This window comes from Daphnia pulicaria, chromosome 2 (assembly GCF_021234035.1).
Source record: "Daphnia pulicaria isolate SC F1-1A chromosome 2, SC_F0-13Bv2, whole genome shotgun sequence".
Taxonomy (NCBI): Eukaryota; Metazoa; Arthropoda; class Branchiopoda; order Diplostraca; family Daphniidae; genus Daphnia; species Daphnia pulicaria.
In genome coordinates this window covers 1,282,122-1,292,575 of record NC_060914.1, presented here as the reverse complement: position 1 = coordinate 1,292,575, position 10,454 = coordinate 1,282,122, and the positions used below count along the sequence as shown (strand labels likewise).

The 10,454-nt window shown below is 37.2% G+C and overlaps 4 protein-coding genes across 5 annotated transcripts; 3 read left to right on the top strand and 1 right to left on the bottom strand.

Annotated features, from left to right (window-relative positions):
• Positions 1-696: 696 nt before the first annotated feature.
• On the top strand, positions 697-3,916 carry LOC124327125 (zinc transporter 1-like). Its single transcript, XM_046786042.1, has 7 exons — positions 697-1,284; positions 1,618-1,659; positions 2,274-2,466; positions 2,539-2,820; positions 2,892-3,020; positions 3,101-3,366; positions 3,430-3,916. The coding sequence occupies exons 1-7, from the start codon at positions 1,099-1,101 to the stop codon at positions 3,859-3,861; spliced, it is 1,530 nt and encodes a 509-aa protein (XP_046641998.1). The 5' UTR covers positions 697-1,098; the 3' UTR covers positions 3,862-3,916.
• A 73-nt stretch (positions 3,917-3,989) lies between these two features.
• LOC124327034 lies at positions 3,990-7,399 on the top strand. The gene is made up of 10 exons (XM_046785844.1): positions 3,990-4,225; positions 4,346-4,759; positions 4,825-5,004; positions 5,059-5,475; positions 5,534-5,656; positions 5,739-5,799; positions 5,862-6,064; positions 6,125-6,314; positions 6,383-6,889; positions 6,972-7,399. Exons 1-10 carry the CDS (start codon positions 4,154-4,156, stop codon positions 7,187-7,189), a joined length of 2,385 nt encoding a protein of 794 aa, XP_046641800.1. The 5' UTR covers positions 3,990-4,153; the 3' UTR covers positions 7,190-7,399.
• On the bottom strand, positions 7,198-8,771 carry LOC124327262 (pyridoxal phosphate homeostasis protein-like). 2 transcript variants are annotated; one of them, XM_046786251.1, is made up of 7 exons: positions 8,662-8,771; positions 8,292-8,555; positions 8,072-8,215; positions 7,786-7,996; positions 7,580-7,722; positions 7,418-7,516; positions 7,198-7,349 (listed from the first exon to the last, which is right to left on the bottom strand). In XM_046786251.1, the coding sequence occupies exons 2-7, from the start codon at positions 8,460-8,462 to the stop codon at positions 7,263-7,265; spliced, it is 855 nt and encodes a 284-aa protein (XP_046642207.1). In that variant the 5' UTR covers positions 8,463-8,555; positions 8,662-8,771; the 3' UTR covers positions 7,198-7,262. The 2 variants fall into 2 exon arrangements, with proteins under 2 accessions (XP_046642207.1, XP_046642206.1); XM_046786250.1 differs by lacking the exon at positions 8,662-8,771 and having other exon boundaries at positions 8,292-8,610.
• Positions 8,608-10,030, top strand: LOC124327283 (uroporphyrinogen-III synthase-like). The gene is made up of 6 exons (XM_046786276.1): positions 8,608-8,815; positions 8,934-9,140; positions 9,214-9,411; positions 9,470-9,642; positions 9,700-9,789; positions 9,851-10,030. The coding sequence occupies exons 2-6, from the start codon at positions 8,954-8,956 to the stop codon at positions 9,968-9,970; spliced, it is 768 nt and encodes a 255-aa protein (XP_046642232.1). The 5' UTR covers positions 8,608-8,815; positions 8,934-8,953; the 3' UTR covers positions 9,971-10,030.
• Positions 10,031-10,454: the final 424 nt, after the last annotated feature.

The window sequence follows — 10,454 nt, the reverse complement described above, 5'->3', positions numbered from 1 at the left end:
CTTCCTCCATCCCCGCCTTCTATATTTCCTTCTCTTCGTGTTGATTCTTGTTTGTTGTAAGCCAAACCTATAACCTCCTGATGATTCACTTCATCGCTAAACCGTTCGCCTTTTTTCACGCCAAATCGCAAAAAACCGCAGAATTTCGCGTAGCCAATATCGCGTTCAAAATGCTTAGTTGCATAATTTCTTGACAGATAGAAACCTCGTGCACGGGCTACATTTTGGCAAATTGACAATGCAAGCACTGTACGTATTATACCATTACGCTGTATTTCGCATTTCTATTTCGTTCGAGACGTTAATAGTTCTCTAGCCTTGAATGAACGGCATTGAATGAATAATATTTGGATAACAAAAACCTTCAACTCTTTTCATGCAGCGGACTTTAAACTAGGCTAAAAAACCTAGGCTTTACATTTATTGTCTGGTTTCAACATGTCAGATATTTGATAGCATTGACTGACGGCATGAGGGCATTTTGTATTGACGCACTTTGGTTATCTCACTTGACGAGTCTTGCGACAAGTACATATTAGATTGTGGTCTGACTGATTTTTTTAAGCGATAAACCGGCCACATATTGCAAGGCTTCCCCCAAGGGAGAAAAGATATGCGTCTGACATTGTAGAATAATCGTGTTCAACTACTGGGCAAATCCATTGAAGCAGTTGTCGCGTCCGGAGGTGAAGAAGCAAAAATGGGCGTTCCCCAACTGGCTATCTCTCTTAATTTTTCCATGCTTCAGATACGCCTCTTAAGGCTTGATTGCTCCGACGCTTGTGCGCTGGCTGTCAATTAGTCGACACCTACTCCCCGATTTTTTTTTTTTTTTTTTTAAACTCGAATTCTATCTATCGAATACAATCGAACATTTCACAAATGTCAACTGCAGGACATAGTTAGGTTACCCATGGACGCGAACCGGAAAACTGCCTAGCAACAAGTCTCACCCCTCCAAAAAACCTTCAAATAAAAAAACCAGTTGTGACCTAGATAGCTTCGAGAGCAGATCAGCTGAAAGTTCAGTGTTGGTGCATTGTACTTTTCTTGCCCTTCAGCTGCAATTTGCACGAAGGTGGAAGAAATAAACACAAAATGAAAAATATACTGTGGAAGCAGCCCGGGCTAGACCGGCTGATATGTGTTCTAGTGGCTAGTGTCGCCTTGTTTTTGGTTCAAATCATTATGAGTCACATAACTCATTCCCTCACGCTCCTTGCGGCCGCCTACCACATGCTGTACAACATATTCTCGCTAGTTGGTTGCATCACCACCATCAAGGTATTCAACAATTCCTATTTTCAATTTCTGGTGTACAGAATGTACAATCAATTGAATTGCGCATTTCAATGTCAAGAGGGCATCGCCATAGACGAGAACCTTCGTACGTAAATGTAAACAATACTTGGACTTGAGCGAAGATTGAAGCGGCGACGAAGTTCAAATAAAATCTTAAAGATATCTTTGCACGTAGCGTCACAAAGTCCAGTTTTGTTTTTAAATCGTCAAAGTCCAAAGAGTCAATTCAAATCGCAAAAAAAATTATTATGTTCTGTTGCTGTTGTTACCATGTTGTTAACATGTCCTTTTTTTTTTCTTTTTTGAATAATGCAGATGTGCCAACGTGGATCCAGCGTGTCAAACACATTTGGATGGGTAATTAAAAAAATTTGTGCAGCATTTATTGCTGTTCATGGTCTACCAAATATTAGACAGCTCACACCATTAATAAGGTTTTAGGAACAAGATGTTTTCTTTTTCTGAGAAAGCCATTACGTTATATTACTTTTTGTTGAATAAGAAATCCAAGCAAGGACTAGATTATCTATTTAAAAACTATTTACTGAAAAAATCAATGAAAAATACTTTTACAAAACTTTGTTTTAATGGTCTTTCAAAATTCGGGAAACAGAGTGCTACTAAGATAAGGAATAATGAATTCAACGATTATTTAAGAATAGAACAATGGCTTTCAACTGAAGAAAAATAGCGCAATCGCTCGTGTTATTCAAAGACATAAAACATCGAAACCATGCCTTTGAACTAGAATGAGTAAACTTTGTAACCCAAAATCCATTGGAGCACTTACAACTCTTATCTGTTGTAGGCACGTAACAAATAATAAATGGGCTCCAAGATTAGTTCTAAGGTTACGCATTTAAAAAAATTATTACGACTGGTGTGACTGTTGGGCTTGTAAATGTTTGATGTGTGAATTTTAATCGGCTGTGTTTATCACGTTTATTCCCCCCTTCTTTCTATCATGATAGGCTCGTCTGGAGGTACTATCGACAGTGGTTAACCTTCTATTTCTAAGCGCACTGGATTTCTCCTTGGTTGTGGAGGCTATTCAAACTCTTATCCATTCCGATCACATGGATTCTATGCATCAACCGGAGATTATCTGCATCGTCGCTGGGGTTGGAATAGTATTCAACTGCATTTGCATTCTGCTCATCGGAGGTATACAAATCAATTTTTATCGAAAAAAAGGGAACAACAAATCTAGACAGGATGAACGCTTTCTTACCGTAGGCTTTACTCATCATCAAGGGAGTTTTCTAGCTCTGACACCGGGAGGGGATGTGGTCGTCCAGCATGGAGTCGCCACCGAAGACGCTGTCCGTCGAGGATTACGCCGTCTGGCAAGTACAGATAGAAATGAATGCTCTGGTGGGAAACCACAAGATATTGAAGAAACCGAAGTGGATGGCATGATTCCGCAAATGGAACCCTCCAATGCGAAAGTTAAAGGCGTTATTGCCAGAGTTTCACAAAGATGGCCAACAATGTACTCTGTCTTTCGTGACAACGCAAGTAAAATAAAATTCAAAGTCAATTAAATACCGTAAACCAATCAAGTTTCTAATTCGGTGTCATTTTTACAGGTACTGTCATCGCCCTGATCTCAGCTGCAGTCGTATACAAAAACGGAGAGAGTTTAATTTCTCTACTAATCGATCCCATTCTATCAATCGTTTCTGTTGCTATTCTTGTCATCACATCTTACCCTTTCAGTGAGCTTACAAAACACAATTTGGTACCTCTATTCCCATCAATTCGCATTATAAACCTTTATATTTTTGAAATATCGTAGTTATTCAAGCCGGACAGATACTTTTGCAAACTACACCGGCCCACATCGACGTTGGTGAACTGAAAACAAGATTAAAAGATGCTTTCCCGTCTGTCGTTAACATTCACGATTTACACGTATGGGCTTTAACTCCCGAACGAGTCATTTCTACTGCGCATTTAGTCTTCATGAACGAAAATGTTTATCTAAGTGTCAAGGAACCCATCAGAATTTTTTTCCTTGGTCAAGGTATCACTCGAGTAACACTACAACCAGAATTCTACAAGGTAAATCTAATGCTTTCATGAATCAATAATAAATTAAATAGTTTAGCTATGGTTTTACCTTAGTTTGGAAATTTGACACCAGCACAAAGTACAACCTGTGTACTAACCTGTAATAAGGATGGTTGCAAGTCAAGAACCTGTTGCAACTACGAGCGTGCTGCCACTGTCGACGTCGATGTTGCTCCTGTGGAAGACGTTGAATCGCCAGCCCACCGCCATGCTTCTGATGGAGTGACCACCACGAGATCTGTGACAGTGATGCTTAACGTTGGCCATTCCAAAGTTTCTCCAGATACTGATAAGTCATCGATCAAGGATGATTTACACGTAAAACACTTGACATTCAAGTCTCCCATCCATGATAATTGCAGCACTGAATGCGAATCACATGTCTCAAATTCGACACATCCTTCGTCAACGACGTCAAGCCAAAAAGAAACAGCTGATGAAACTGAAAATAACGTTTCAGAAAAAAGTTTAGATGCACCTGATTAAAAATAATTGCTCATGATTTTTTCAGTGAGGAAATAATAAAGTGATTTATTTACTATTTTATTTTCAACTTTGAAATCCGATTCGAAGAAATTATTTTTTTTTATGAAGAGAGCGTTAATCGAAAATGGCAACATCGCGCCATCGAACATGTTTTTGAAGTTTAAAAACGGAGGAGTGGGTTCGTCAATTTTCTGAGTTCTGACGTTTTTTTATACAGAAAAGAGCTTCCAGTATTAAATATCAACAACATAACTTTTTGCTTACACCTAATAAGTTTATAAAATTTAAATATATGATGGAGGATTTGGCTGATGGAATCAAGACAAAATCTCTTACAAATGCATTGGAATTACTCACCGAGCAAGTACGATATGGACCCTTTTTTGTTGTAGTGACTAGTGAATAAGCCGTCAAATTTAATGAGGGTTTTTGAATTAGAAATTGTTTTACTCTGCATTAATCATGTACCTTTTTCCATGTTTAGGTATTAGAAATCAGCTCATTGACAACAAAAGATTTGGAAGAAAAGCCCCATCTGAGACAGAGCTTAGAACATCTCTCAGATGGCATCAGGTTATCAACCCAACAGCTTTGTGACCTTCTCGCTAGGAAATTAAAGAACCTTAACCCTTCGATCAACACTTTTGAAACATTCAAGGAGATGCTAATGACAGCAGAAGAAGCAGCAACATATTCTCTTTGGCTTACAGCAGATGAAACAAGTTTGGAAACATTCCAGGAGAAAATTGCTGGGCTTTTAGAAGTTCTTTTAAGGATTTTTGTTTTTTGGGATCAGCAGCTCATTAAAAGTTTTCAACATTCCATCAACTACTTAAAAGAACCTCTTTATAATATGAGGAACACACAGTTTCTTCATGAAATTCTGTCTTTATACAAAGTAGGGTGCCATATCTAGTATTAAGATTTCAATTGATCAAAATTGTTTAATTTTATTTTGCACAGGAATTCATCATACGGTTTGGAAGTTTCTCTGAAAAATTGTCTCATCGTATTCAAGATTTACTTGATCACAAGTTGCAAAATGAATTCTGGATTCACCTCAATTGCATTCGCAAATTAGTAACTTCCTTTGCTGAAGTTATCAAGAACATAGCTTGCTATCCCTGGAGCAAACATAGCAAGGCATATATTAAACAAGTTCTTTTGTGAATTTATTTTATGATCGTTCATTTTTAGATTTCGAAGGAGTTTGTCGTGAAAGAGTTGGTTTCGTTGCTTGACGAGATAAGCGAACTTCTTGGTTTAGAGCAGTCAGCTGAAGATATTCGCGATGGCACATCTTTCCTTGGCGCTATTGACGACGTATTGGAACAACTTGAATGTAGTCATTTCGAGGACGAAGAAATGGGTTGGCGAATGAATCTCATTCTGCAGCACGCCATGACCGTATCCAAGTTTTCGTGCGAAGAAGATCGGATTCAGATAACTCTTCATTCTCAACGTGTTTTGAACGAATATCGATCACTACAATCTTTGCTACACAATTTAGAAAACTCACCCAGTGATATATCACTGGCCGTCGACATTTTCCGTGATTTCTTGGAACTCATGGAACAGAGTGTCAACCATTCTTTGCTTAGAATGATGGTCGAGGTTAATTAAGAAATCTAAACGCGCTTATCAAATTATTAATAATTACCTAATTTTGCAGAATTTATCTATTTGCACTGAACCGATACGAAGACTCATACACCAATGTCCAATTAAAAATAACGAGTTGGATTCATCACGAGATACTTCTGACCTCGCAGCTGAAGTGGAAGAATTTGACAATGTAAGTATTTTTAAAACACAGTTAAAATTATAGAACAATCAACCCATGGTACAATCTTATGTTTCCCAAATAAACCCTGTAGGTTATGGAACGGGTCTTACAAACCTGTTTTTTTGCACTGTCATCGACCGCAGATCTTCCAAGTATAATTTTTAATATTTGGTAATTCGACCAACTTAATTTCCACTTATTTTGTATGCCTTAGAAATTCAAGTAATTAGATGCGCTCTTAAGCTCCTTGAATCACTTGAAGCTGAAATGGTACCGGCAATTTACAGTTGCTACTTGGATCCTACGAACAAAGCAGCGAGTTGCCACCTACAATTTCTATGGCGTTCCTTCCAAGAGCACTGCACGCACATGCAAACTAGCTTGGATTCTATCGCCGATCCCATTGCTTTCTGTCACGTACGGTGTTAGAAAAAAGAACTTCTTATGTCTGTTATTTACAATCATTTTCAAATTTAGGTTGCAGAAAAGGTTTTGAATAACCACATTACTGAACTTAGAAAAAATGTTTACGTCCAGGACGTGGTATTACTTGAACGTCACTGTCGCCCGATTGTACTGATCACCACACGATGTTTGGCAATTGTAGAAGGGCAAAATTGGGACGATGCAACTAAAGCTAAAATTTATCTAAAGGAAGTTCATCTTGGTAGGACGAAAATACGTTACGGTTGTTGCCAGATAATTTCTAGGTATTTTAACTGTTAATTTTAATAGCCCTTCGGGAGTTTCGTGGTGCTGCCTTGTTAGCGGTAGGAAACGTCAGCGATCTTAGTGGTCATAGATCGATGTTGAAGAGAGCCGAACTCGTGCTCAAATACCTAATGAAGTGCATTGATTCAATGAAGCAAATGCAGGAATCTGAACTGCATCTAACAGTACAAGAAACTTTAAGAAACGAAATCAAGGGCACTCCATCCATCATGCTATTCCCAGATGACGTCATTGATTTACCCTGTGACCCAGTAAAAAGTGTACGGGGTACAACTCTGTTATATAATCCCAACTCAACACGAATTGGACGCTTACCCAAACGGAAAATTCTCCATTCAAATTACTGCCAAGAAACAAGTGAGCAAGATGTATCAGAAATGTCTCGCTTCATCGATACAAAACAAACTTGGAGAACTCGTTGCACTACTATACCTACAAGAGAGGAATCCATTCTGGATATGGAAGTGAAACACGAAATTTCTAATATTTCAGAATCTTTCGATTTGACAAGTATGTTTTTCTTGTTTACTATTAAGTACGTTTCTCTAGTACCATACAATAACTTATTTTTTTAAATTGAATTTTTTACCAGATCTTTTGGAAGAGCTCTCTACACTGGAAGGAACGCTGAAATCTACTCAATCTAGCCAAATTTTCGCGGTCGAGTCTCAGGAACAATTCACTCCATCCGACACTCAAAGTAAAGCTACTCCATTAAGTGTTAGTATAAGTACTCCACAGCGACTTAGAGATTTACAAATTGTATCAGAGCGTCTCGCTTTGCTTCGCAAACAAAATTTCAATGCGTAACCTCTAGGTTGAGTGGATTTTCTTTATTGCTGGATTTTGCATTTTAACGTCATCGTTTAACATGTGCACTTCATTATTCGTTGCTACTTTTTTCATGTTTTGGGGCTCTCGACCCAAAAATAAGGCTTCCGACCCTTACGTTTGTGCTTCCAAGCTCAATCTAAATAGTTTACAGGAATGATTTCAAAAAATAAATTTTTTTCCTTCAAATTTTGGCATGAAAATTACCGCATGTTCGTAGTCGGAAGACATTCCCATTGATAATTCTAAAGACTCTTTTGGTAAATCAGGGATGCAAATGATTTCCTTGTGACATTCAATCATTTTCTATTGGAAGTAAACAAAAATTAGTATTATTTTAGCAATAATTATAGATACCGCAAACCTTACAAGAAAATCTGGGTTAGGTCCCAAAGAAACGTCATGATTAGAGGCGCCAATTGTCATCAATCCGCAAAACTCTAATTCTGAACATTTTTCTATTATGAATTTGGCCAACTTAATAGCTTCAGAAGGCTCAACTCCATTTTTGCCTGTAAACATTGAAGAAACAAATAGTAAGCAGTATGATTTTTAAATTTTCTTGTTTAATTTACTTTCTTCATCACTGGTCTTAACCTGCACCATAACTTTCAGTTTCTCCATTTTATTAAGTTTTACCCAGGATTTGTTTAAAGCATCAGCTATTTTAACTGAATCAATTGTTTCTACCATGTACAAATTTTGCACAGAAGCCAGTTTCTTCATTTTGTTACTTTGCAGATGGCCAATCATATGCCAACGAATGTCTGGGCACTCTTCCAAAATCTAGGAATGGTACTACTCAATTTAGATTTAAAACAACAGTAATAATTCAAGTATATCATTAACAAATTTACAGACTTTTGGATCAGTTGATTTTCCTCCCAGCTCTGGAATATAGTTCTCTCCAAAATGTCTTTGTCCACCATGATAAGCCTCAATGACATCATCCACTGGTTTAGTTTTTGAAACAGCTACTAATGTAGGTGCTTTAAAAGCGGCAGCCTACAAGGTAAAGGAAAAATCCCGTTTATAGGACAATTGTAGTTTACAAGTTAAAGTAAGACAGTAAGGTACATACCTCTTGGACTCTTTTCAAAGAGGCTGCCATCATTTTGGCTTTTACAAATTCCAGGTTTTCTTTTATGTATTGTGAAGTTGTCATTTTTCTATTGCTTTGTATTTGTAAGGCAATTTTCTTAAAAACACACAAATTCAAGGACTGGCAGTGACGATAATTATAAAATCCCATGAATGAGACTACACTTATGTAATCACTTTTGAAACACTTGACATAATTTCGTCTGCAATTGAACCGTCAGTGTTGCATGACATTTTCCATCACCTTGTTCAAGTTAATTTGAAAAATTTGTTCTATTTTAATTATACATGAAAATAATCAATTACAATTCAGTAACAACGTAAACAGGAGAAGCGTTTATGATATTTACAGATTGACCAGATTGACAGTCATCGGAGTTTCGGAGATCCGACTCATCGCAAATGTTGTTCATCTTTATCAAACTGCTCATCGCACTTTAGTCGTGTCTAGTTTTCGGCTTCTCAAGGAAGAGTGGTGTCACGTCTTATCTGCCGCAGTACAAGGTCTATTTCGGTTCTTGAATTTATAGACTGTTCTTTTCTGATTAGTGTTTCAACTGAATTGCTTTACGTATTTAAAGGGCGATCTGTAATCTAATAATTTTTTATTGTTGTTTTTTAGGGTTCCGTTGCAATCGAGCGATGTCAGGTGGTTCACGAGGCATAGTGGCTCTTTTCAAATCTACGGATGAAACTACTTCTAATGACGATCGCTACTTATCCATTCTAGAAGAGAACAACTTTATAGGAATGTTGGTCCCAACACTCTCATTTCAGTTTCAAACAGAACATCTAAGAGAATGTCTTAATCAACCGGAAAAATACTCAGGTGTTGACGCTTTACCTGGCCGTTTTATTTGCTGTTTTTAATAAGCTATTTACTTCGATTTTTATTTTTATAGGAATGATATTAACGAGCCAGAGATCTGCAGAATCTGTTAATAAAGCCGTTGCTGATTTGTCTGATGCATGGAAAGAGAAGCGACACTATTGTGTTGGTATTAAAACCGCAGAAACGGCTGCGACGCTTCTTGGCTTAAAGAATCTGGCAGGACAAGATTGCGGAAATGCAGCGAATCTCAGTTCATTAATAGTGCAGGGTTTGACAGAAAAATAATTTTTTATTTATAAATTTGTATACTATCATTTAACATATAGAATTTCAAAATGGTTATCTCCCGCTGCCACTCCTATTTCCGTGTAGTAGCTTAAAGATGGATACTCTTCCGCGAACACTAGCAGAACACGATGTATCCATTGAAATAGTAAACAGCTACGTGACTGTTCCCCACCCACTTTTACAGGACTTTGTTCTTCAACTGTCCCATAAAGTAAAATATAAAACAATATAATTCTTACAGTGTCGCTAATTCTTTTCTTTTTTTCAGGTACCTGATTATCTAGTTTTTTTTAGCCCTTCTGGCGTGAATTTCAGTTTACCATTCATTCGGGAATTGGGCTTAATCGCCAATTCTAAAGTATGAACTTGTATTTTTTTAGAGGGTTGTTTAAAAACAAATACATTTTTTTATTGCTTAGATTATTAGCATAGGTTCTACTACAGAACGTGCTTTGCAGGATTCCAACATTTCCGTTAGCCGAGTTTGCAGAAAACCAACTCCGGAAGATTTCATTGCAGCAATTAATTCTTTATCTTAACAAAATTCTTTACAAGAATCCTGCCTTATATCCTTTCACAATGTTTTGCGTAATCAAAATTTCCCGAAGGGATTTAGGGCGAGGCATTTTGGGGTTGGTGGGGTTGGAGGAATGTGGAAACGAATGAAATCCGCCTGCTAAGCTCAATAGATGGCTTTGGAGTTTTCCTAAGGTACATAGAACTAATTCGGGAAAGAATTTTAAGGATTAATAATTACGGATAAAAATGTTCTGTTAACGTTTTCACGCCATAGAATTCCATTTGTCGTAATTATTAAATTATTTAAAAAATGAAAAAGAAATAAACGGCAGCCATAATTTCAACTTGGTAAAATACAAACAAAGCAGACGACTTAATCTCATACCTTCTTCTTCTTTGACAACTTTTTTGAGAAATAAAAATGACTCTAGAAGTTGCAGATGAGTGCACCGAAAAAGAAATCGATGTCATTGCCCATTGGACTTGGGTGCTCAAAACTCAAAA

Bases quoted from the DNA above. Each gene is read 5' to 3' on its own strand.
- LOC124327125 (XM_046786042.1), top strand. From the start codon at position 1,099: ATGAAAAATATACTGTGGAAGCAGCCCGGGCTAGACCGGCTGATATGT. The intron at 2,467-2,538 runs GTATACAAATCA...TTCTTACCGTAG, and splicing joins TTGCATTCTGCTCATCGGAG to GCTTTACTCATCATCAAGGG. The intron at 3,021-3,100 runs GTGAGCTTACAA...GAAATATCGTAG, and splicing joins CATCACATCTTACCCTTTCA to TTATTCAAGCCGGACAGATA.
- LOC124327034 (XM_046785844.1), top strand. From the start codon at position 4,154: ATGATGGAGGATTTGGCTGATGGAATCAAGACAAAATCTCTTACAAAT. The intron at 5,476-5,533 runs GTTAATTAAGAA...CTAATTTTGCAG, and splicing joins TGCTTAGAATGATGGTCGAG to AATTTATCTATTTGCACTGA. The intron at 6,315-6,382 runs GTAGGACGAAAA...TAATTTTAATAG, and splicing joins TCTAAAGGAAGTTCATCTTG to CCCTTCGGGAGTTTCGTGGT.
- LOC124327262 (XM_046786251.1), bottom strand. From the start codon at position 8,462: ATGGGATTTTATAATTATCGTCACTGCCAGTCCTTGAATTTGTGTGTT. The intron at 7,997-8,071 runs GTCTGTAAATTT...TACCATTCCTAG, and splicing joins GAAAATCAACTGATCCAAAA to ATTTTGGAAGAGTGCCCAGA. The intron at 7,517-7,579 runs GTAAGGTTTGCG...TACTTCCAATAG, and splicing joins GACCTAACCCAGATTTTCTT to AAAATGATTGAATGTCACAA.
- LOC124327283 (XM_046786276.1), top strand. From the start codon at position 8,954: ATGTCAGGTGGTTCACGAGGCATAGTGGCTCTTTTCAAATCTACGGAT. The intron at 9,412-9,469 runs GTTTGACAGAAA...TTTAACATATAG, and splicing joins CAGTTCATTAATAGTGCAGG to AATTTCAAAATGGTTATCTC. The intron at 9,643-9,699 runs GTAAAATATAAA...TCTTTTTTTCAG, and splicing joins TTCTTCAACTGTCCCATAAA to GTACCTGATTATCTAGTTTT.